Source organism: Glycine soja, chromosome 12, assembly GCF_004193775.1.
Source record: "Glycine soja cultivar W05 chromosome 12, ASM419377v2, whole genome shotgun sequence".
In the NCBI taxonomy this organism is placed as follows: Eukaryota; Viridiplantae; Streptophyta; class Magnoliopsida; order Fabales; family Fabaceae; genus Glycine; species Glycine soja.
Window position 1 is genome coordinate 37,197,795 of NC_041013.1, and position 22,274 is coordinate 37,220,068.

At 34.3% G+C, this 22,274-nt stretch overlaps 1 protein-coding gene across 10 annotated transcripts; it reads left to right on the forward strand.

Moving 5' to 3' along the window:
- Positions 1-408: 408 nt before the first annotated feature.
- On the forward strand, positions 409-8,704 carry LOC114378594 (putative aconitate hydratase, cytoplasmic). 10 transcript variants are annotated; one of them, XR_003659381.1, is made up of 15 exons: positions 409-2,044; positions 2,144-2,268; positions 3,255-3,472; positions 3,562-3,650; positions 4,123-4,169; positions 4,252-4,331; positions 4,426-4,591; positions 4,682-4,743; positions 4,866-4,942; positions 6,995-7,036; positions 7,232-7,306; positions 7,412-7,554; positions 7,834-7,961; positions 8,069-8,136; positions 8,248-8,312. XR_003659381.1 is itself a non-coding variant. In XM_028337229.1 (15 exons), the coding sequence occupies exons 8-15, from the start codon at positions 4,544-4,546 to the stop codon at positions 8,378-8,380; spliced, it is 648 nt and encodes a 215-aa protein (XP_028193030.1). In that variant the 5' UTR covers positions 409-716; positions 1,610-2,044; positions 2,144-2,268; positions 3,255-3,472; positions 3,562-3,650; positions 4,123-4,169; positions 4,252-4,331; positions 4,426-4,543; the 3' UTR covers positions 8,381-8,704. The 10 variants fall into 10 exon arrangements, 9 of the variants coding, with proteins under 9 accessions (XP_028193030.1, XP_028193033.1, XP_028193031.1 ...); XM_028337229.1 differs by lacking the exon at positions 7,834-7,961 and having other exon boundaries at positions 409-716; positions 1,610-2,044; positions 8,248-8,704; XM_028337232.1 differs by lacking the exon at positions 7,834-7,961 and having other exon boundaries at positions 409-670; positions 1,610-2,044; positions 8,248-8,704.
- Positions 8,705-22,274: the final 13,570 nt, after the last annotated feature.

Genomic DNA, 22,274 nt, shown 5'->3' on the forward strand with positions numbered 1-22,274 from the left:
GTCCATGTCTCTAATATTTAATTTCAATGGTTTAGAAGTTTATTTTTGATGATATTTAAATTTCAATTATCTTAATGTTGAATGTTTATTTTGAAAACTTCAATCACTTTAATATTGAATGTTTGAATTTGATTTAGTTTGATTCTTATATTGGATTTTATTTTAAGTTGTTTGGACTAATTTTATTTTTTTTGTAAAAAAAAAGTAGAAAAGTGAGTCAGCCCGCATAATCCACCAATTCATGATGGACCGGGCTGGGTTGGCATTTTATTAGCCCACACAAAAGTGAGCTCAGGTGGACTAGCCCATTTTTAACTCAATCCATTGCGGGCCAACCCACATTAACCGGGCTGGCCCGTTTTGACAGCTATAACTTTCTGAATTTCATTACGTGGAAGAAAGGGGGAGAAGAGAAGAGAATGTAGGTGTTGTAAAAGATTTGATGCTGATGGTGACGAAACATCTCTTCTTTGGAAGTGGTTTCAGTGATGAAAATCCAGAACAACACACCAGCCAGAAAGAAAAGATTCATCAAATGCTCTGAGATACATTCTGACGATACGGTCACGTTTACCTCCCAGAGTTTATTGAGTTGAACGCAAAGCAATATCCACCGCCACCAGGTTATCAAGAACCTTCACTGACGCGTTCTCCATTTTCGGCATTGACGGTAGCAGTTCCATCCCCAACAACGATGGCATGGAAGAACATATATGGTGAAAGTGAAATCTCAAAACCCATAAAAATTGTTTCTTTCTCGTTCTTATTGTTATCGTATTTATTTATTACCTTCCTTCCTTCACATGTACTGTTATCATTCGTACCCTATGATCGGGCTTCTGTAAAATGCAATAAAAGCATATCTAATTTGAATATAATGTTCTTTCTTATTGGTTTCAATACTGTTCCTGCTTTGAAAATAGTCATGCCATGAATCTTGATTTTAACTATTGAGTATTGTGCATCTTGAGAGTGAGATCTTTTTAAATCTGTAATATACCTACTTTCATTGCATGATTATTTGATTATAAATGTGCTATCTCCATTTTTCATAGTTGAGGCTCATCTTTTCTTTTTGGTTTATAATATCCCTAATGATCGATCCATGATGTCAAACGTATCAAGGTTTAATAATTGTAACACCATTCCGATAGCAAACAAAGTCTTGATCTTAACATGTGTTTGGATTCAATTCTTCAAGTCTACAATTTCCCAAGCCTCTTTTCTTTTATGTCTTGAATTGCTTCAAAGAGCAAAACTACAATTATATATAAAGGCTAGACAAATTGCAGACTTGAATTAAATCCAATCATCTCAGTTGGGATGTCTGCCCAAAACGTTTTATGTTAAACTAGTGAGTAGTGACACCTAACCAAACTCTAGAATGTTATATATACTTCCTTTCCGTTGCATTTTATAGCTGCCGAATCAAACAGTCTAGAATCATAACAGTGCATTTGAAGGAAGGTAATAACAACAAAGGAAGAAACAACTTTTCAGTTTTCAGATTTCACTTCCACTCTATATTTTTTCTGTCATCATCATCCAGAACTCCTCAAAGTTTATCGTGCCATCATCATTGCTGTCAATGTTGCCAATTATTTTTCAGGCACTCCTCGACAGAGCATTCACTGATTAGGCTGGCCGCCACCATGCACAACTCCTTTGCAGAAATAGTACTGTTACTGCTACTGTCGAAAATTGAGAATGAATCTTCAAGTTTCTCCAACAAGAAAAAAACATTGTCAGGGTAGACACCTTGGTGTTCAACTCAGTAAACTCTGTGAGGTTGATGTGACCACCATCATCAGAATCTACCTCGCTGATCATTTTATGAAGCTCTTCCTAGCTCATGTGTTGCCCAAGGCTTTTCGTCATGGCACCCAGTTCTGAGGAGGAGATTTTTTTTTTGTCACCATTAGCATCAAGTTTTTTAAACACATACTCTAGTGCTTCCTTGATGTGGGTGCAGGAATGTAACGCAAGAAAGGCGAACATTATCCATCGAGAAATTCTCAACAGAGGACAAAATTGAATTTCTGCCGTGAGTATGCAATCATCTTCATTAGCTTCCAAATTTTATTTCATGCAGGGAATTCAACAATCAAGCAATTAATTAGGTTGCAAATTTTACTACATGCAGGGAATTCAACAATCAAGCAATTAATTAGCTTGCAAATTTTACTACATGCAGGGAATTCAACAATCAAGCAATTAATGGTAAACCTCAGTTAGAACCAGTGGATATCTTTTCAAGAAAAATAGAAGGTGAAGAAAGAAAACATTATGTGGAACACAACGTATAAAGATATGAAAATGAATCAACCAAATGTATATGTCAAAAGCTTAGAAATATTTACAGTAACACCAGTTATGTAATGCTGTAAATGTCATTTGTCTATGAATATCTTATTTTATATAAGTCAGATTTTAAAAAATAATCTTCTCCCAGCAAAAATAATCTTTAGGTTACTAGTTTTTGTAATTTTGTTGAGGATTTATCTTATTAGGGGTTTCATATACTATTTTCTTAAATTTTTAGGAATTTTACGATTTTATCTGATGAGAGATTTTAGTTTGTTTATGATAACAGCAGTAATGGTTGTGATGGGAGGAACTATGATGGTAGTGATGATGGGGATGATGGCAATGATGAGATTCTCCACTTAGGGAATAGAAGTTCATGTAGTATTCTTAGGGTTTTGCTTTTCATAGATGAGTCTTTCATTCTAAATTTTTTTAATTTATTTACTTTGTTATCGGTTCCATGCAGCCGATCTCACCCAGCGAGATAAGGCTCTATTGTTGCTGTTGCATTTACTATGTTATTTGAAGTAAATAAATAAATAAATAAGAGATAACCCATGGATCGGCCTCAACACTAAACTTTCTTAACCCCACTTAATTTGCAGAGTGTGTGGATTAGATGTAAACAAAATTTACTTGAATCTTTGTGTAGAAAGTAATAGGAAAGACTTTCTTATTTTATTCAAGCAGTAAAAGTACTGCTTATATAGAAATATTACAATAAAGTTTGTTCCTTGATTCGAGAAATAATAAAGGAAACAAATAATAGCTAATAATGATAAAGATCTTATTTTAAAACAAAGTAAATCAAATCTCGATTCATCTAATATAAGAAACTGCAATATCTTCTATTAATTCCTACACCCCTCCCTCTCCCTTCAAGTTGATGCATAGATATCTATCATGCCCAACTTGCTTGTTAAACGCTCAAAAATGGGTCTTGCTAGGCTTTTGGTCAAGATGTCAGCTGTTTGCTGATTGGAAGGCACAAATGGCAAGCAAATAATTCCAGCATCCAATTTCTCAAATAATTGCTAGGCTCTCGGTAGACTGCCTCAAGGTGTTCTTCATAAGGAGAGTGCATAAACTGACTTACAACACTCACTGAAAAAGCAATGTCAGGTCGGATATGAGACAAGTAAATCAATTTATCAACTAACCTTTGGTATCTTCCTTCAACATTAACAGTCTTTTTTCCCTTTTGTGTTACTCGTACTTCTTGCTTATGTATTTATCTCCTGTGTTTGAACTCAGGAAACCTTCTCCTGTACGTGGATCACTTGTTCTTCATGTAGAAAAGCTTAGCAGAAATGTCAATGAAGGGCACTAGAAAGAAATTTTCAGTATGTTTTAATTATTTATACCTTTTAGTTTTATCTTACATTTTGAATGTAATAATATATTATATGCTCTCTGTTATCCTTGTAGTTGCCAAATAGTTGTAAGAGTTATTATTTGGCAATTCACATGTAATTGGTCTAGTCCAGTGGTGGAGTAAGCAATGTCTCATGGAGGTAGAATCCATGAATTAAGCCCCGTGCAGCTTCTCTTTTTGTTCCATTTTCGTTTATTTCTCATTAAACTATGACTTTCAATCATTTGGGCTTCAACTTAGCAATTTTAATATTAATATCATTAACTGTGGAGACATATTGGCTTGATGTCTTATTGCCTAATTTAGTGAAGAGACATTTTAGTGGCTTTAAGGAATTAATATCAGTAATGAAAGAAAGCTCTTAGTAACCTTTATAACTTCATTGTACACATGTGTTTTTGTTGACCTTTTAGGAATCCCCCTTTATGCATTAACTTCAGGTAACTTTGGTGGGATTATAAGTGTCGAGTTGGCAATGGATCGAACTGTAAGTTTGCATTTACTTTGGCATCATAGCTATATAGAGGAATTTAATGTGATATGACATTTCATTTTTTCCTCATTTCCAGGTCAATCTTCCAAAAGGGTATGGATATGTGCAGTTCAAGACAAGAGGGGATGCTGAAAGGCATTATTGTACATGGGTGGTGTAGGTTTCTGTGACTGAATAGGACTGTTTTCAATAAATCAAGCTTGCTGGCTGCTACATTTGTAGATTTATACCTTTGCTTTTTGTAATGCAGGCCCAAATAGATGGCAATGTCATGAAGGCAAGATATACTCTACCTCCAAGGCAGAAAGTTTCACCACCCCCAAAGGCTTTTGCTGTTGCTCCAAAGAGAGACACCCCCAGGACTGATAATGCTAGTGCAGATGTTAACAAGGATGGACCAAAGCGGCAAAGAGAATGTATATATGTGGTGTTGGGCATTTTTTTTGTTTGTATTTATAATATTGGTTGGTTTTTATTTTTACTGAACTTTGGTTCGATGATACCAGCTTCTTAGTCAGAGTGACCCAGGTCTTTCAATTTCTCCATTTCCTCCCTGCACATGGTTGCAGTATGATGTTTCTTTCGTATCTTTACCTATGCTTTCCTTGCACTTTCCTACTGCTGGCTTCTCCCTTTTTTTTTTTCTTGTTAGATTCTACTTGATATACTTGTTTATTTTGAAATTTGCAGGAAGTTAGCTCTATGCTGTTGGAGAAGCTTGTTGCTGCTGGAATTGGGAATCGTCCTGTTGTTTTTGTTACTCACAGGTTAGTCTAGCTGCCCAAGAGTGTACAAATGACATGCATGCAGTGGAAATTGGACTTCTGTGAACTCGCCAGTTTACTTATTCATTTTTTTATGATTGACATGCATCTTTTGAAAGTGCATGTGATTCATGCTTCAAAGTATATTTTTTTTTATTCTTGCTTGGTTTCATGTATAACTTAAATGTTTTTAGGCTTAAATATGTTTAATCCATGTAATATACTCACTTTTTTATAGTTATTTATAAATCAATTAAAATAGTCCTTGCAATATTCAATATTTTGGCATGGGTCCTTGTTACTTAATTTTCATAGCACCTGTTTGCTGCTTACGCCTGTCATGTGATAACATGTTACTTAATACAATTTTTAATTAGTCTATGTCATTCATCTTTTGAAAGTGCAGCGTGATTTCAAAGGATATTTTATAGATCAATAAAGCATCTCTATTAGTGCAGTAGTAGTAGTACTTTCACGTAAAAAAAAAAAAAATCTCTATTAGTGCATGTAGCCACTCTAGTGTTTCAACATTTAAGGTGCCTAGGCATATATTTATTACACACTAGCTAGGTGCAGAGGAATTAATGCATACACACAGTGTAAAGCAAAAGGTTTGGCACCTCTTATTTTTATCTCTACACCTAGCTTTCTACTTCATAATTTTACCCCTTCTAAGTTTTCTATCAAAGTTAAAAAGTTCTAGATTTTTCAATTTAAAGAAGCTTATATTTTGGCACCTCTTAATTTTTCTATTTAAATATTATGATTGAATTCTCATTAAGTCACTGATTTTTTTTAAATATGATTGTTATTTAATGAAATTAGGAAATTAAAATTAAGCACAAAACTTAATGACATGCCATATTACTATAAAAACATGTTTTTTAAATTATAATTCCTTTGTGTGTAATAAATATATGCCTAGGCTTAAATGTCAGTAGTTGTAGTTAGCCCTCCCACTATTAATTTTTAGCCAAAAAAAGTAGTGTTACTAATTGTATAAGGAATATGAAGTTAACTCCATAACAAGTTTCACTTAATTAACAGCTGAAAGTTTTATATATTTTTTGCATACACTAAAATGACATAGGTGTAGTTTTAATATCCCCTCATAACTCAAGTTTACTCTTGCAGAAAGAAAGCCTAATAAATAGAAATGAGTTAGCCATTCCTTCATCTATCTTTATCTTTTTCTATTATTTATCCTTATTCTTGTTTTTAGGAAAAACTGTTAAGAGAAACAATATGTATAGGGGCCCGGCAGAACTGAGGGATAGGAAATTTGTATTCTAGTTTACTATGAATAATCGGGAAGGCTAGTCTTCCTCATCTATAGAGGAACTCCATTGGAACTCAATTTTTATTTTTATTTTTCCGTTATTTATTTCAGAGAATAAATAGAATTTCCCTGTTCTTATTTAGTGCTAATTGGTTGACACTGAATTTCTATCAAAAGTTCTAGCCTTTTGTTGATTTACTTCTTGATCACGTGGATAGTTCTACTACTACTAATGATTCAAATTGTAAGGGGCTTGTACCTTGGATGATTTGAATTTAGAACATACCAAACAAGTGAATTTACATTATATATATATATATATAATATAGGAGTTAAATACCTACTAATTCATGTCAATCAAATGAACATGAGCTTCATGTTTATTTTGAAAACGCCACTTCGGATCAACTTTTAGGCCAGAAGGCCCGGAGCAAAATGTGGTGAGACTTGAAATAGCATGAAAAGGCAGGTTGCAGTGATTATATATTATAATTGAACTTAATGTTCTCATAATAAAATTGCTTGGTAACTGTCTCGAGCACTTGAATTCCTTTGAATATATCATTTACTGTGTATAGGGTGTTTCTTTGTCATCATTTGATCCATTTAGCTGAGCCTTCCAAGTGGGAAAAATGTTTGGTTGTTATTGTTGTAGAGTGCTTCTCGGCCATGTTCATGTGCCAGTGATGAGTTTTTAAGGATTATAAGACATTATAATGTGGCCTATAGATTCATGATAGTCAGGTTAGGACTCATAGTAGCTGCTTCCATTGCAGCCCTCACAGTTGAGCAGCTGAATGTGAATAACACAAGATCAGGTACTTCTGCTTATTCAATATTCACCACTTATTATTGTTATTAATTTTTTTTGACAATTTTTTATCATTTCACTTCTCAACATGCAAAATACGTAAAAACTCATCACAGTTTGCAACTATAATTAGACACAATTTAAGAACATATACTCCTCACAACGTCCATTTTGAAGTGAAAACTACGCAATGGTGTTACAGCAACAGACTTAGTTCTAACTGTGACTCAAATTCTCAGAAAGCATGGTGTTGTGGGGAAATTTGTTGAATTTTATGGTAATTAAATTCTCTTGTGGCCTACTGTTGCATATTTTTTTCTTCCTTTTTTCAACTTACACTGATTGTCCTTGCTGATTAATAGTTATTTGCTTTGTTCTCTAGGTGATGGTATGGGTGAATTATCTTTGGCTGACAGGGCCACTATTGCCAATATGTCTCCTGAATATGGTGCCACCATGGGCTTCTTCCCTGTGGATCATGTTACATTACAGTATCTCAAGTTAACGGGAAGAAGTGATGAGACTGTAAGTACCATATATCAAACTCATTTATTATATTCTGATGTGAAGTGCTTATAGATCTATTGATCTTCATTTTGTCAACTGTTCTGTTCCATTCACCTGTTCCATTCAACATCAGTTCTGTTCCATTCACCTGTTCATTATATTTATCAACTTTTGCTGGCTTTCACTAGCTTGAGCACCAAGCTATTAGTGACCACTTATGCATGATATGTTTTCTGGCCTTTGAAAAAGTCAAGACTCGTTCGTTCTTGTCTATGACTCATGTTCCTATTTTTGCAGGACTTTGTTCTGGGGACCTTAACAGCAGCAATGATGTCAAAATGAGTGTTTGGGAGATCCATGTAAATGACTTTGTTCTGGGGACCTTAACAGCAGCAATGATATCAGGATGAAGTCCTTATCTTCTGGTGTCTTTTTTTCGCTTTGCATAATAAAAGGAAAAGATTGTGTGTTTTTTGGATGGTTCTTTTCTTTTCTTGATTCTAACTGTTTACTGTTTTCACTGTTTTGCCAGGTCAAGCCTTGGGTTAAAACAAGTCTTGCTCTAGGCTCTGGAGTTGTTACAAAATATCTACTCCAGAGGTTTTTTGTGCTTCTTATGCAGTAATTTGTATTATAATGTAGTCACTTCCCCTCTGTACAAATTAGGGAAAATATATTCTAATTTTGTATTTGTTTCTGTTTTATTGCCAGTGGACTGCAAAAATATCTAAATGAACAAGGTTTTCATATTGTTGGATTTGGCTGTACTACATGTATTGGCAATTCAGGAGTGCTGGATGAGTCCGTTGCTTCTGCCATCTCAGAAAATGGTCATATTTTGTAACAAATTACAACTTGAACTGAAGCTGGATGAGTCATAATGTGTATATAACTTGTTTTTTGGTTCTTTCTTTTTCTATAATATTATCTGATTTTTCTTCTCTCTTTGTAAAGGTCATTATTTATTGTACACCATACACAAGTAATATAACTTGTACAAGGTAGTTCGTGCCGATAGAGAAGCCCATAATAACAGCCTAAAATATCAGGAGTGACACCTTTTTATACCATTATTAGAAAAATTAAAATGAGAGAAGGAATTTGAGAGGTTGGAATTCTGTTCTCTCAAGAGTGACTGAGAATAATTTGGATTCATGTTTTATTGTTACCCTGTGTTCATTAGCCTTGAAGTGCATTAGGGTTGTGATGTAATAAGGGCAGGAGAGTAAGATACTTTTAAGCAACAATATTTTGATTTCTCATTTAGTGAATTCATGCATTTTATATGAAAGCTTATTTCCTCTAACGGAGAAGAGAATCATGCAACTGTAATTAAAAATAAAGAAATATTATTATAAAAGTTAATGAATCTTAATTGGTAAACTAAGGCTTACAAAATCCTTCATCCACATTGAAATTGTCTTGACTAGTTAGAGCCTCTCCAAATTGGGCCTAGTAGACTGATTTGGCCCAATTCCTGCTTTTGAGACGTACTTCCCCATTTTTTGAGAACCTTGTCCTCAAGGTTACAAAGGAGTTTGATTTTGTATTCTTCTTCAACTCCAAGGAGGCTAACAAATAAGTATTTTTCTTGGCTGCATGCAAGATCCTCTCTTTCTTTCTCTTTTTGATAGAGCGGATGAAAATTACAGTTGTTGTAGTTATTATTGATCTTCATGTGCTAAATGTTTGATCCATTATATTTCAAAATTTGCTCCGTACATTGAAATATAGGAGGGATCAAACATTTATTTCCCAAGATTGGTAAGGCAGAGGTCACTCAAAGCAGGCCCAAGAGAAGGATCATTGCTCCCAATCACTTGAAAGATTATGTCTAGTTGTCAATACTTATTTTATGCTGCTAAACAACTTTCTGTTAGGTAATAGTGCTTGTTGGGTTGTACATATTATTTGTGCCTATAATGGTAGTTATGCTGAGGTGTATTAGGCTGTCCTACGAAAATAATATTCTAGAATACTTTGTAGCAGCTTATATAAACTATTCTATGGAATAAAAAGCCAAGCAGAATTTAGTCTTATTCCTTCTCTGTTCTACTTTGGAGGTCACTTAAGTTGTGAAGAGGGTTTGGATGCGGGGAGTGCGCTGTTACGTGGTGAGGTATGTCTGGTTATCTGGCAAGGAGACTAGGGTGTATAAAACCACACCCTTTTTAAATTCTAAAACTTAAAAAACCCAAGAGTGTATGATTTTATTTTTTGTTTATAATTTCGCCTTTAATATCTTGTTAGAGAAATGAACATATATTAATACTGGTACATTTTTGGAAAAAAACAGGTATGATGACATTTCATGTTAATTTTTCTGTTGATTTATGTGCTAGTCCACATCCTTGTAGATTTATCCTATTTTCTAAATTATTATGGTGATTTCTGTATGGTCATCTGTACAAGAGAAAAAAGGCCACGAGACTCCAACGGAAAAAAAAACATTAAAACGAGGTGTTATATCACTATTTTATTTTATTCCAAAAAATGCATTTTTGAATAATGTTTGGTGCACACCCAAATGTCAATCTGTGGATGAAAAAATGTAACTGCAGAGCAGAGATCTCACAAGCTAAAGATGGTGTGGAAAGAGAATTAGAGAATGGATTTTGAGTATTAGTTTTTTTTTTGTGTTTGTTGAAACTGCATATGCCGTGTTTTTCTACTGGTTTTGTAGTTTATCTTGATTCCTTGAAGGTGTTGATGAATCACGGGGTGTGATGCTTCGTTGAGGTTTTGACAAAATTGACTTGATCAAAGGAGGAGGTTTTGACATAATTTGAGGACATATTTTTTTCACTTTCTTCTTAATCAAGTCAATTTTATCAAAAGCTCTGAAAGTTTTCAAATTGTTGCATGAACCTTTTTAACTTTAGAATTATTATTTTCTGAACACCGATGCCAAGAAAAAAATAAAGGAAAAAATAAAACGTATATGAATCACATTAAATGTGTATGCAGTGTATATATGAATATAGTAGTTGGAAATGATTTATGAAACTAAATTCTTAAGATAAAAACTAATTCAAATTCAAGAGAATAGAGAAACTCGAAGATTAAGTTTCATAATGAGCAACAATTCTCCTAAATCCTAATTCAATCTGAGTACTATTTAGAAGAAAAGAAAAAGATATATACTAATATAAACTTAGTTGTAACAATTAGATTATATTTGTGTTCAAATTACAAGATAAACTAAGAGATAAGATCTTGGTTTACTACTTTTGAATTCAAATTTTATTTGTTGATCCATTATGCCACCTCAAGAACTTTAGTCTTGGATTTTATCGTCTGTCTGCTGCTTGGTTTAGAACCTTTTTGTTGTAACAATAGTTTATGGCAAATCGAAAAAATTACTGGCTGAGTCACGGACAATGTTGCTTTCTTTAAGACGTTTCGTGGCACTGTCAAAAAATGTGCAAGCAGACTATCAACCACGAAGTCCCCAAGATAAAACAGTCCAGATCACTGTATAAGATTCTCACTGCACTGAGAGAACCTTTTCTAGAATTACACCCTCTTGTATGACTTGAAAAGTCACTCTAAAGCCACCCAAAAATATGACTTGAAAAGTCACTTTAATAGTCAACCGAAAATATGACTTGAAAAGTCACTCTAATAGTCAACCGAAAAGTATGACTTTAAAAGTCACTATTATAGTCAACTGAAAATATGACTTAAAAAGTCACTCTTATAGTCAATCGAAAAATATGACTTAAAAAGTCACTATTATAGTCAACCGAAAAATATGACTTAAAAAGTCACTCTTATAGCCAACCAAAAATATGACTTAAAAAGTCACTATTATAGCCAACCGAAATTTTAGAGCGACAGAAAGAAAGAGGGAGAAGTTTGTTGGAAATGCATCGGCTGAAATATTGGAGGGAGAAAGAAAAGTTGAGGAAATGCTTCTCAACTTGGGCAAGAAAAAAAGAAGAAAGAAACTCTCTCTATATAGGGAGTGAAACACTATTCAAGTGTTTATCCTGAGCGATGTGGGACTTGAAGCCTTTTTTTTCTTCTTTTTTTCAAACTTTCATCCACATTCTCCTTTGTTCTAACAATCCCCCCCACTTGAAATTTGAAAAGAAGATTTTCGAGGATTTCATAAAATTGTGCATAAACAAAGGTGTCATACAACTTGAACCTTTGCATAGTGAGTAAGATTCAGATTTTACTAGAGTGACTCGAAGTCTTGAACTCTATCTCTGACATCAAACCACACACAACCTTTTCATAGGTGTATTCTATAAAGCCCGTGCGTTAAAGGCCATGCATGTCTATCCCGATATAGTGAACGCTCTAGAAATTTTTGCCCAAAATTTCATATGAAGCGGCCCCTACTTCAACATTCACATAGGTGAGTCTATCAAGAGTACTCCTGTAGCCTAGGTACTCCACTCAACATACAGTATAGATCTCATTAAGAATTATGAATTTTTTTTTCATAACTCATCCTCTTGTCACTTGAGGAATCATGCTGCTTTCACTTATAACAGCATGTTCATCTCATATCACTTCATAACTTGTTATTACCCATTGAACCTAGTTCTTGGGATCTCCAGTCATTTAGGTCGGGTTACCATCATGAATGATCATCACAGTAAGGGCAATAGTCCCATTCTTTTAGAAGTGTAATGGACTTTCTCTTTAGCTAATCCTTTCGTCAAAGGATCTGTTAAATTATCATCAGTGGGTACGTGATCCACTCTAATAGCTCCTGTTGAGAGTAATTCTCTAACAGTGTTGTGCTTACGACGTATCTGTCGTTTCTTACCATTGTAATAACGGTTCTCAATTTTTTGCAATAGCCGCGGTACTATCGCAATAGATCAACACAGCTGGTATCGGTCTTTCGCATAACGAAATCTCTGCAAGTAAGCTTCTCAGCCAACTTGCTTCCTCACTAGCAGTTGCTAGTGCTATCATCTCAGATTCCATAGTGGACTGAGCTAAGATAGTATGTTTCTTTGACTTCCAAGAAACAGCCCCACCAGCTATGCTAAATATATAGCTGCTGGTTGCTTTGGAATCATCTGAAAGAGTGTTCCAATCTGCATCGCTATATCCTTCAAGTATAACGGGAAACCTTTTATAATGTAATCCAAGGTTTATGTTTCTTTTAAGGTACCTCATTACCCTTTCGATAGCGTGCCAATGCTCCTTACTAGGTCTATTGGTAAACCTGCATAATAATCCCACAACATAGGCTATGTCGGGTCTAGTACAATCAGTGGCATACCTAAGGCTACCAATGATACTTGTGTACTCAGTTTGTCGTATACCTTCACCAGTGTTCTTAAATAGTTTTACACTTCGATCATATGGTGTACTAGCAGGTTTACAGTCAAAGTAGTCATATTTCTTTAAGATCTTCTCAATGTAGTGAGATTGATCCAGAGAAATTCCCTCTTTTGACCTAGTAATCTTAATACCAAGGATTACACTTGCTTCTCCGAGGTCTTTCATATCAAAGTTGTTACACAACAATGATTTCACATCTAATAGGTTTGCAGCCAGGAGGCAAGTCTACTAAATGCCAGGTCTTGTTAGATTCTAAAGAATCCATCTCATTATTAATGGCTTCTCGCCACAAGTCAGCATCCAAAGAAGACAAAGCTTCTTGGAGGTTTGATGGATCCTCCTCTAATGTATAGGTCATATAATCGGGCCCATACTATTTAGCAATTCTTGCTCTCTTACCTCTTCGAGGCTCTATATCTGGTTCTGGTTGTGCAAGATTTTCACTACTAATAGCAAGAAGATAACTGGATGAAGTACCCCCAGTATTCCTTAATTTAAAAGAAAATCATAAACCAGATTCTTTCTCATCTCTGGAGTATGCATCACATCTTTGAGAATCAAAGTCTTTCCAGAGGTAAACTTCAGTTCAACATCTCCAGTTCCAGCAATAGTAGTGGTGTGGGAATCACCCAGCAGCACTTTTTTATTTTCAACATTCGTGTATGTTTTAAACATAGCACGATCATAGCATACATGGCGGGAGGCGCCAGTGTCTACCCACCATCCATTTGATCCTCCAATCATATTGATCTCAGTTATCACAACTATGTATGACTCTTGAGCAATTTTCTGTATCTCATGGGATTGAGACTTTACTGATTTATCATCAGTCATTTGATACTTGAGGTAGCGACTAACAACATACTTTTTAGTCTTAGCTTCCTCAGTATCATACTTCTTTTCCAGAGCTAGCCAAACTAATTTGGCAGACTTATATGGGCTATAATAATCATAGAGATCATCAGCTAACCCATTCAGAATGAAATTCTTGCATAGGTAATCATTTTCATTCCAATGAGCTAATTCTATAGTCATTTTATCCTTCACTTCCTTCTCAGCATCCTCAGGTACCACTGGAATATCAGTGTTCAAAACATAGACAACTTTTCTCATAGTTAAAGAAAACATCATCTTTTGTTGCCAACGTTTGAAATGATACCCTTCAAACCTAAAAGGTTTGTTGAGGTCATTGCTGTTCGAGCCAGTAATATCTACGATAGCCTAGCAGAACAGAAAACGTCTTAAAATTGTTGTAACAATAGTTTATGGCAAACCGAAAAAATTACTGGCTGAGTCACGGACAATGTCACTTTCTTTAAGACATTTCGTGGCACTGCCAAAAAATGTGCAAGCAAACTATCAACCACAAAGTCCCCAGGATAAAACAGCCCAGATCACTGTATAAGATTCTCACTGCACCGAGGGAACCTTTTCTAGAATTACACCCTCTTGTATGACTTGAAAAGTCACTCTAAAGCCACCCAAAAATATGACTTGAAAAGTCACTTTAACAGCCAACCGAAAATATGACTTGAAAAGTCACTCTAATAGCCAACCGAAAAGTATGACTTTAAAAGTCACTATTATAGTCAACCGAAAATATGACTTAAAAAGTCATTCTTATAGTCAATCGAAAAATATGACTTAAAAAGTCACTCTTATAGTCAACCGAAAAATATGACTTAAAAAGTCACTCTTATAGCCAACAAAAAATATGACATAAAAAGTCACTATTATAGCCAACCGAAATTTTAGAGCGACAGAAAGAAAGAGGGAGAAGTTTGCCAGAAATGCATCGGCTGAAATATGGGAGGGAGAAAGAAAAGTTGAGGAAATGCTTCTCAACTAGGGCAAGAAAAAAAGAAGAAAGGAGCTCTCTATATATAAGGAGTGAAACACTATTCAAGTGTTTATCCTGAGTGATGTGGGACTTGAAGCCTTTTTTTTTCTTTTTTCTTTTCTCTTTTTTTTTTCAAACTTTCATCCACATTCTCCTTTGTTCTAACACTTTTTATTCCAGCAATATAAGATCTTATGGTTTATGACGAACCTATCGGGCCCTGCTAGCATTCTTAATATTACAACGAAAGCTACTCCAAGGGACCTCAACCTACTCCAAGAAACACAAGAAATGTATTGGTTCAAGTCAATAACATTGTTACTTTGTTTTATGAAGTTTTTGTGCAAAGAATGTGGCTGGAGTCTGGATATATAAGAGAAACAACAATAAAGGTTACATAGGAGCCCTCTTAGGTAACACAAGAACTGTCTTAACATATAAAATTCAGTCATTCATGCAATTCATATATTATAGGAACATTATCAACATACAATAAGAAAACTACTTACAGGTTTATTAACCTCCTCAGGCTGAAGAAGCAGACAAAACCAGGTGGCTTTTTAAGATGACCTTGAATCTCATATGTGTTTAATGACAGGAATTTCAACTTGCTATAGATTAAATAACACCACAAGTTATATGGATTTTCACCAATTTATTGACTTATTTGTTGTTTGAGTAATTAATTGTTCCAAAAAAAAAATATTTTTGTGCCAAAAAATTACTTGTTTTAACTTTCCTAGATTTTTTATTCAAACAATATATAAAAACAATAAAAAACAAAGAAATTAAAAAATAAATTATATCTTTAGTTAAATGCATAGTTTTAAGTTTGTTATCTAATTATCATAATTTAAATTAGTTATATTTTTAAAAATTATGAAAAAATAAAATTATAACAAGAAAATTTTGTATGTATATATATATATATGCTATAACGAAAAATTGTAAACAAAAAGTGTAACCGACGAGTAATGAATTAGATACTCATGTAAAAAACCATGCAGAAAGTAGTTAACGTTTTTAACGGAGGAAAACGAAAGAGTGGTTAAAAATAAAACTTTCAAAAAACATAAAAAAAAATATTATTTTTAAAAATTAATATAGCAAAAATAAAAATTTGAAAAATGCATGCCCTCAAGACAAAGTTTTTCAACTAACGACAAGTCCCTTTCTCCCACTGACGAAACCCTAGTCAGATTTTTGGTGCGTGCATTAATCTCCCTTACTTGACCGTTATTTTTTATTGTGTTTTACTCAAGGAGTTTGTAGAGTTGAACACCGAGGTGTTGACCTTGACAATGGATTTTTGAGAAACTTAAAGATACATTCTGGTAGCAGTAACACATAGGCACCACCACCACCTGCAGCAAGGCCCCGAAAGAGGATCACCACTCCTGCTTTTGTTAACTGATTTTGCTGAGCTGGCGCATCCTACAGAAGGGCCCACCACTACCGCACCATGCTTGTCTGCCATTTTGCTTGTGCAAATCCAATTCTGTTAGGATAGGATAGAACAGAATCACAAATTCTGTTATTCTAATTAACAGTATAAATAGAAAAGTAATGTAATAAGGCAGTTATGAATGAGAAATATAGAAGCTCTTCCTTTACTCTTCTTCTTCTTCTTCCTCATGGAGGCCCTAGTCCTCGAAACCAATTTCTAAGTTGCAAACCCATAACATTTGGTGCTTTCATTGAGAGCCCATGGCTGCCTTCTATGGCTGCCATACCAGCTTCGACTACCGCAATCCACACCACCCGCCAAACAAAGCTCTTATGACTGTCTTCCATGGCTGGCATACTAGCTTCGACTACCGCAACCCACACCACCCGCCGAACCATCTTTCCTCATTTCTTCCTCTCCACACTACCCTCTATCAATAACCACATTCCCTTCCATTTCAGCACACACCTCGAATGGCAGACGTCGAACTTTCTGTCGCTCGTGAGGACCGCCTCAAGGCCGCCTTGGCCAAACTTGCTACAGCTCAACGCCGCCTCGAATCCACACTGGATGCCCTTCTTCTAAAATTGCCTCCAAGAACCACCCACCACTACCCTTCTTCCTCCGTGTCGTCACCATCGCCACCTCCGCCGCCCATGTCGACTCCACCTCTACTTCCTGCACTCATACAGCCGCGCCCCACACCCTTGCCGCAACTCCGCTGCCCATGCAGACTCCATCACCCATGCTGACTCAGCCACTCATGCCACCTCCGCCGCCCATGCCGACTCCACCTCCACTTCCCGCACTCATACAGTCGCGCCCCACACCCTTACCGACTCCGCATCTTTCCGCTCTAGATCTTGTTCGTGCCACTATTCCCATTTCCGACCACCTATTCAACACTATCCTTAGTTATGGCCATGCAACAGCTCCGCATGACAAGCATGGATAAAATAGAGACATCGCCCTATTTGAGGGGGGCCTGGATTCTTTGGGACTATCATGGTCTCACGCAAGTGCATCCCCACTGTCTTAGCACTATGGACAAGTGCTAAAACTGGTGAGTTTCTTTGGGACAGACCTTGGGATCCCGGTATTACATTTGGAAACCATGCGTTGCAGCCCCAACACCTTGAGGACAAGGTGTTTTTGATGGGTTAGGGAATGATAGCAGTAACACATAGGCACCACCACCACCTGCAGTAAGGCCCCGAAGGAGGATCACCACTCCTGCTTTTGTTAACTGATTTTGCTGAGTTAACGCATCCTACAAAAAGGCCCACCACTATGGCACCATGCTTGTCTGCCATTTTGCTTGTGCAAATCCAATTCTGTTAGGATAAGATAGAGCAAAATCCAATATAAATAGAGAAGCAATGTAATAAGGCAACTATGAATGAGAAATATAGAAGTTCTTCTTTTACTCTTCTTCTTCTTCTTCCTCATGGAGGCCCTAGTCCTTGAAACCAGTTTCTAAGTTGCAGACCTGTAACACATTCTCAATTTTCAACATAACAGTAAGTGTTCTAATACCCCATCGAGGAGTGCCAGAAAAAATAAAGTGTGAAAGTGAAATTTGAAAACTGAAAAGGTGTTTCTTCCCATTGTTATTGTTATTGCCTCCATTCAAATGCATTGTTATGATTCTAGAGCATATGAAGGGTTGCTATAAAATGCAATGGAAAGGAAGAATATATAAACAACTCCATAGATTGTCCTACTATTTTTTTTTTCATTTTAAGAATAATTGAGTTTGGTTAGGTGTCACTAGTTTAACAATTAACTCAAAGTTATTGGTTTCATTGTTTCCTAGGTTTAGGCTTTATTTGACTTAGTTAGGATGGGAAACATTAATTTCAAAGACAATTTTTGTTGAAGAAAAGATTACAAAGCACCGTCAAGAGAACAATGATTTTAAGGGGTGGGTGAACTTTGATGATTGAGGCCTACCTAGTGTTAAGTATTGAGTTTGTGCACATCATAATGAGATCTATTTAGATTCATGATATGCCTACTTTCATGACATGATTATCACTACTGCTAAAATTTTAAATATTATCTTCATATTTTCAAGGCTCGTTTTTTATTTTATTTTTGTACTGCTCTTTATAATCTGTTTATCGATTATTCTTTCATGTCAAATGCATTAAACCTTGATGCATTTAACTTCATGGATCGATCATTAGGCTTGTTACAAAACAACATAAAATAAAATAAAATGAGCCCCAAATAAGTACAATGAAAAGAACATAATTTTAGAATCGTTAATAATCATGATGTCATGAATATTACGAATTTAACAAGATTTCTCATTCAAGATGTACTATGCTCGAACTCAAAGCTAAAATTGTTTGGAATTAATTTCGGCCATTGGTGGGTGTTGGACACTAAACTTAGAATTTGGGGACTAATGACCTCCAGAGTAGAACAGAGAAGGAATATGGCTAAATTCTGCTTGCCTTTTTATTCCATAGATTTGGTTTGCATTTTCTTTTGCTGTTATCATTTTCTGAAAACTATTTTCGTTTTCAAAAGATTAGAATTCTGAAAACATGTTTGATTTGACTTCTTGAAAATTGGCTTAGGCATTTCATCTATTTAATAAGAATGTATGCTCTAAAAAATTGGTTTAGGTCTTTCGCCAAATCCCTTATCAACAACAAAAACCTTTTTAACCCTATCAACAAAATTTTCATGATTTGCTCATTATGTGTATAAATTAAAAAGAAAATAGTAAATATAAATTTATAATTATTTAAATTTAAATTCATTAAACTTTTGCATTATAAAATATTTATAAAATAAATTTTTTATTATTTTATAATTTTTTATAAATAATTCATTATAAATAAAATTTGTAAGTATTATAAATATCTTTTAAAATTAAACATATTGATGATCAATCTTTTCATGTGATTATCATCATAAAATACAATATATCAAATATTATGATTTGTTAAAGTAACTTATCATATATTTTCTTATAACCTGTATATTTCATATTTATTAATATTTAAATAAGTAAAAAAAGTAAAATATAAAATAATTAACTTAACTTTGAAATCATCAAAGATATGAGTATAATTTTATAGCATATAATCATAATAATTGTTCTTAAAATAATCATAACAATAATGTGAGTAAATTTCTAATTTCTCACTCACATAATCAATATGAAGTAATGGGTAAAAACATAACAATAATTGTTCTTAAAATAATCATAACAATAATGTGTGTTGTTTTATTTATTTGACTTATTAATGATATTATTTTTTTTTTGTCTTTGTAGATGAAATTAATGGTGTTGTTGAAAAAGAAGAGGAAGTTGTTCTGAATTTCACAGTCCATGCCTCTAATGTTTAATTTCAATAGTTTAGAAGTTTATTTTTAATGATATTTAAATTTCAATTATCTTAATGTTGAATGTTTATTTTGAAGACTTCAATCACTTTAATATTGAATGTTTGAATTTGATTTAGTTTGATTTTTATATTGGATTTTATTTTAAGTTGTTTGGACTAATTTTATTTTATTTTATAAAAAAAAGTAGAAAAGTGGGTCAACCCGCATAACCCACCAATCTATGATGGACCGGGCCGGGCTGGCATTTTTTTAGCCCACACAAAAGTAAGCTGAGTTGGACTAACCCATTTTGGGAGTTGCTACGTGCACCCAGCATTATTACTGGGGCACCCAACAAACAGTGAAGTGACAAAATTGCCCTTCAATAATTCTTCTTCCGGAAGAAGTATTTCCGGAAACTTTTCGGAAAAAGCTTTTCCGGAAAGTTTCCGGAAAAAAAACATCTTCCGGAAGAAGAATTTGTGAATTCCGGAAGTACCCACAAACTACTTCCGGAAGAACGTCATCCGGAAGTTAACTTTTTTTAAAAAAAATTTATTTGATAATATAATTTACTTTTAATGGATAAACTAAATTATAAAATAATTAATATTATTATACATAAATAATTAAATAATTAGTGAACGTATGTAACGAAATAAGAATTTTCATTTTATAATAATAAGTAAAAATAAAATAATATTTAATGCGTATGTAATGACGATTTTGCCCTTGTGTAATTTTCTTTAAATTAACGCGTACACGCTTCTTTCTACTGCGCTTTCGCTTTCTTCACTTCTTTTTACTGCCTTTCGCTTTCTTCTGCTTTGTTTCTTCCGGTTGCTTGGTGTTCTTTCGGTGGTCCCTTTTGCAGTTTCCATTGGTGGTCCCGTGAAGTATTTAGAGATTCGGTGGTCCCGTGTTCGGTATTTGAAGTTTTGTTAGTGGGTGTTCTTCCTATTTTGTCGGAGGTACGCTTTTATGGGTATTTTTTTTTTCTTTTCCGGCTAGTTTTTAGAGAAGAAAAGCAGTAAAAAAATGTGTATCCGGAAGAAATTTTAGGCACTTCCGGAAGACCTTCTTTCGGAAGTTACTGAGGCCCATTCCGGAAGAAGTGCTTCCGGAAGTGTTTTCCGGAAACACTTCTTCCGGAGTAGGCCTCAGTAACTTCCGGAATGTTAAATTATTAGCATTTTTTTATTTCTGTTTTATAATTTATATATATATATATATATATATATATATATATATTTCTGTTAGTTAATAATGGATTAATGGATTATTTGTTTAATTAGGTATAATGGTATATATTGTGGACATTAAAATTTATAACAATAAAATTCATTTAATAATTTTTTTGTTTTATAATGGTGTATATATATATATATATATATATATATATATATATATATATATATATATATATATATATATATATATTTCTGTTTTATAATATTTTTTATTTCTGTTTTATATATGTTGTGGATTATTGATTTAATTAGGTATAATGGTATAATATTAAATGATTTAGGTAACTTAAATGTATAATGGTACAAAAATGTTTTATTAGTTGTTTATTATAGTGATAAGTTTAGTTTAAGTAAATAATGTAGTTATAAATTTAGAATATATTTGTATTAGTTGTTAGTTAATAAGTAGTCAATTTATCGATGTGGTTATATGATAATTTTAATATAGTCGTGTATGATGCATATGTCCTATTAATATGTTTGTTATTTAAGGTGTAGTAAATTTTTGGATGTGGTTATATGATAATTTGAATGTACTTGTGTATGATGCATATGTCCTTAAGATGGACGAAGATCAATGGAGGTATGACTTTGCGATGTCACAAGAAGTTCATATGGATTATGATTATGATAATCAAGAAGAATGTGGAGTGAATGAACCACATGTCGATTGTTCAAATGCTTTTAATACATCTCAGGTAATCATAGATAATTTGAGTCATTGGTTGAATTGATGGTTTGTATGAAAATTAATATGTTAGGGTTGCGTTGTAGGTATTCGCTACTCAAGATGATGTTTTGCAATGGGCTCGAACAGTTGCCCATGAAAATGGATTTGTTGCAGTGATTATGAGATCTGACACAGAGACCGGTAGCAGAGGAAGAAGTTCATTTGTGTTAATTGGGTGTGAAAGGAGTGGTACGTACAAGAGTAGAAATAAAGAATTCGTTAGAAAAGACACCGGGAGTAGGAAATGTGGTTGTCCCTTCAGGCTTCGTGGGAAACCAGTGCGTGAAGGGGAAGGTTGGATGGTGAAGTTGATCTGTGGGATTCATAATCATGAATTGGCGAAGTCCTTAGTTGGACATCCATACGCCGGACGATTGACTAAGGAAGAAAAGAAAATTATTGCTGATATGACAAAGTCGATGGTGAAACCGAAAAACATCTTGCTAACGTTGAAGGAACACAATGCCGACAGTTACACCACGATAAAGCAAATTTACAATGCAAGAAGTGCATATCGTTCTTCAATAAGAGGAGCTGATACCGAAATGCAGCATCTGATGAAGCTTCTCGAACGTGATCAATACATTCATTGGCATAGATTGAAGGATGAAGTTGTGGTGCGTGATCTGTTTTGGTGTCACCCAAATGCAGTAAAGTTATGCAATGCATGTCATCTGATGTTTTTTTATAGACAGTACCTACAAAACAAACAGGTACAGACTCCCACTACTTGACTTTGTTGGAGTGACACCAACGGCGATGACATTCTCTGCTGGGTTTGCATATCTGGAGGCTGAGCGTGTTAATAATATTGTA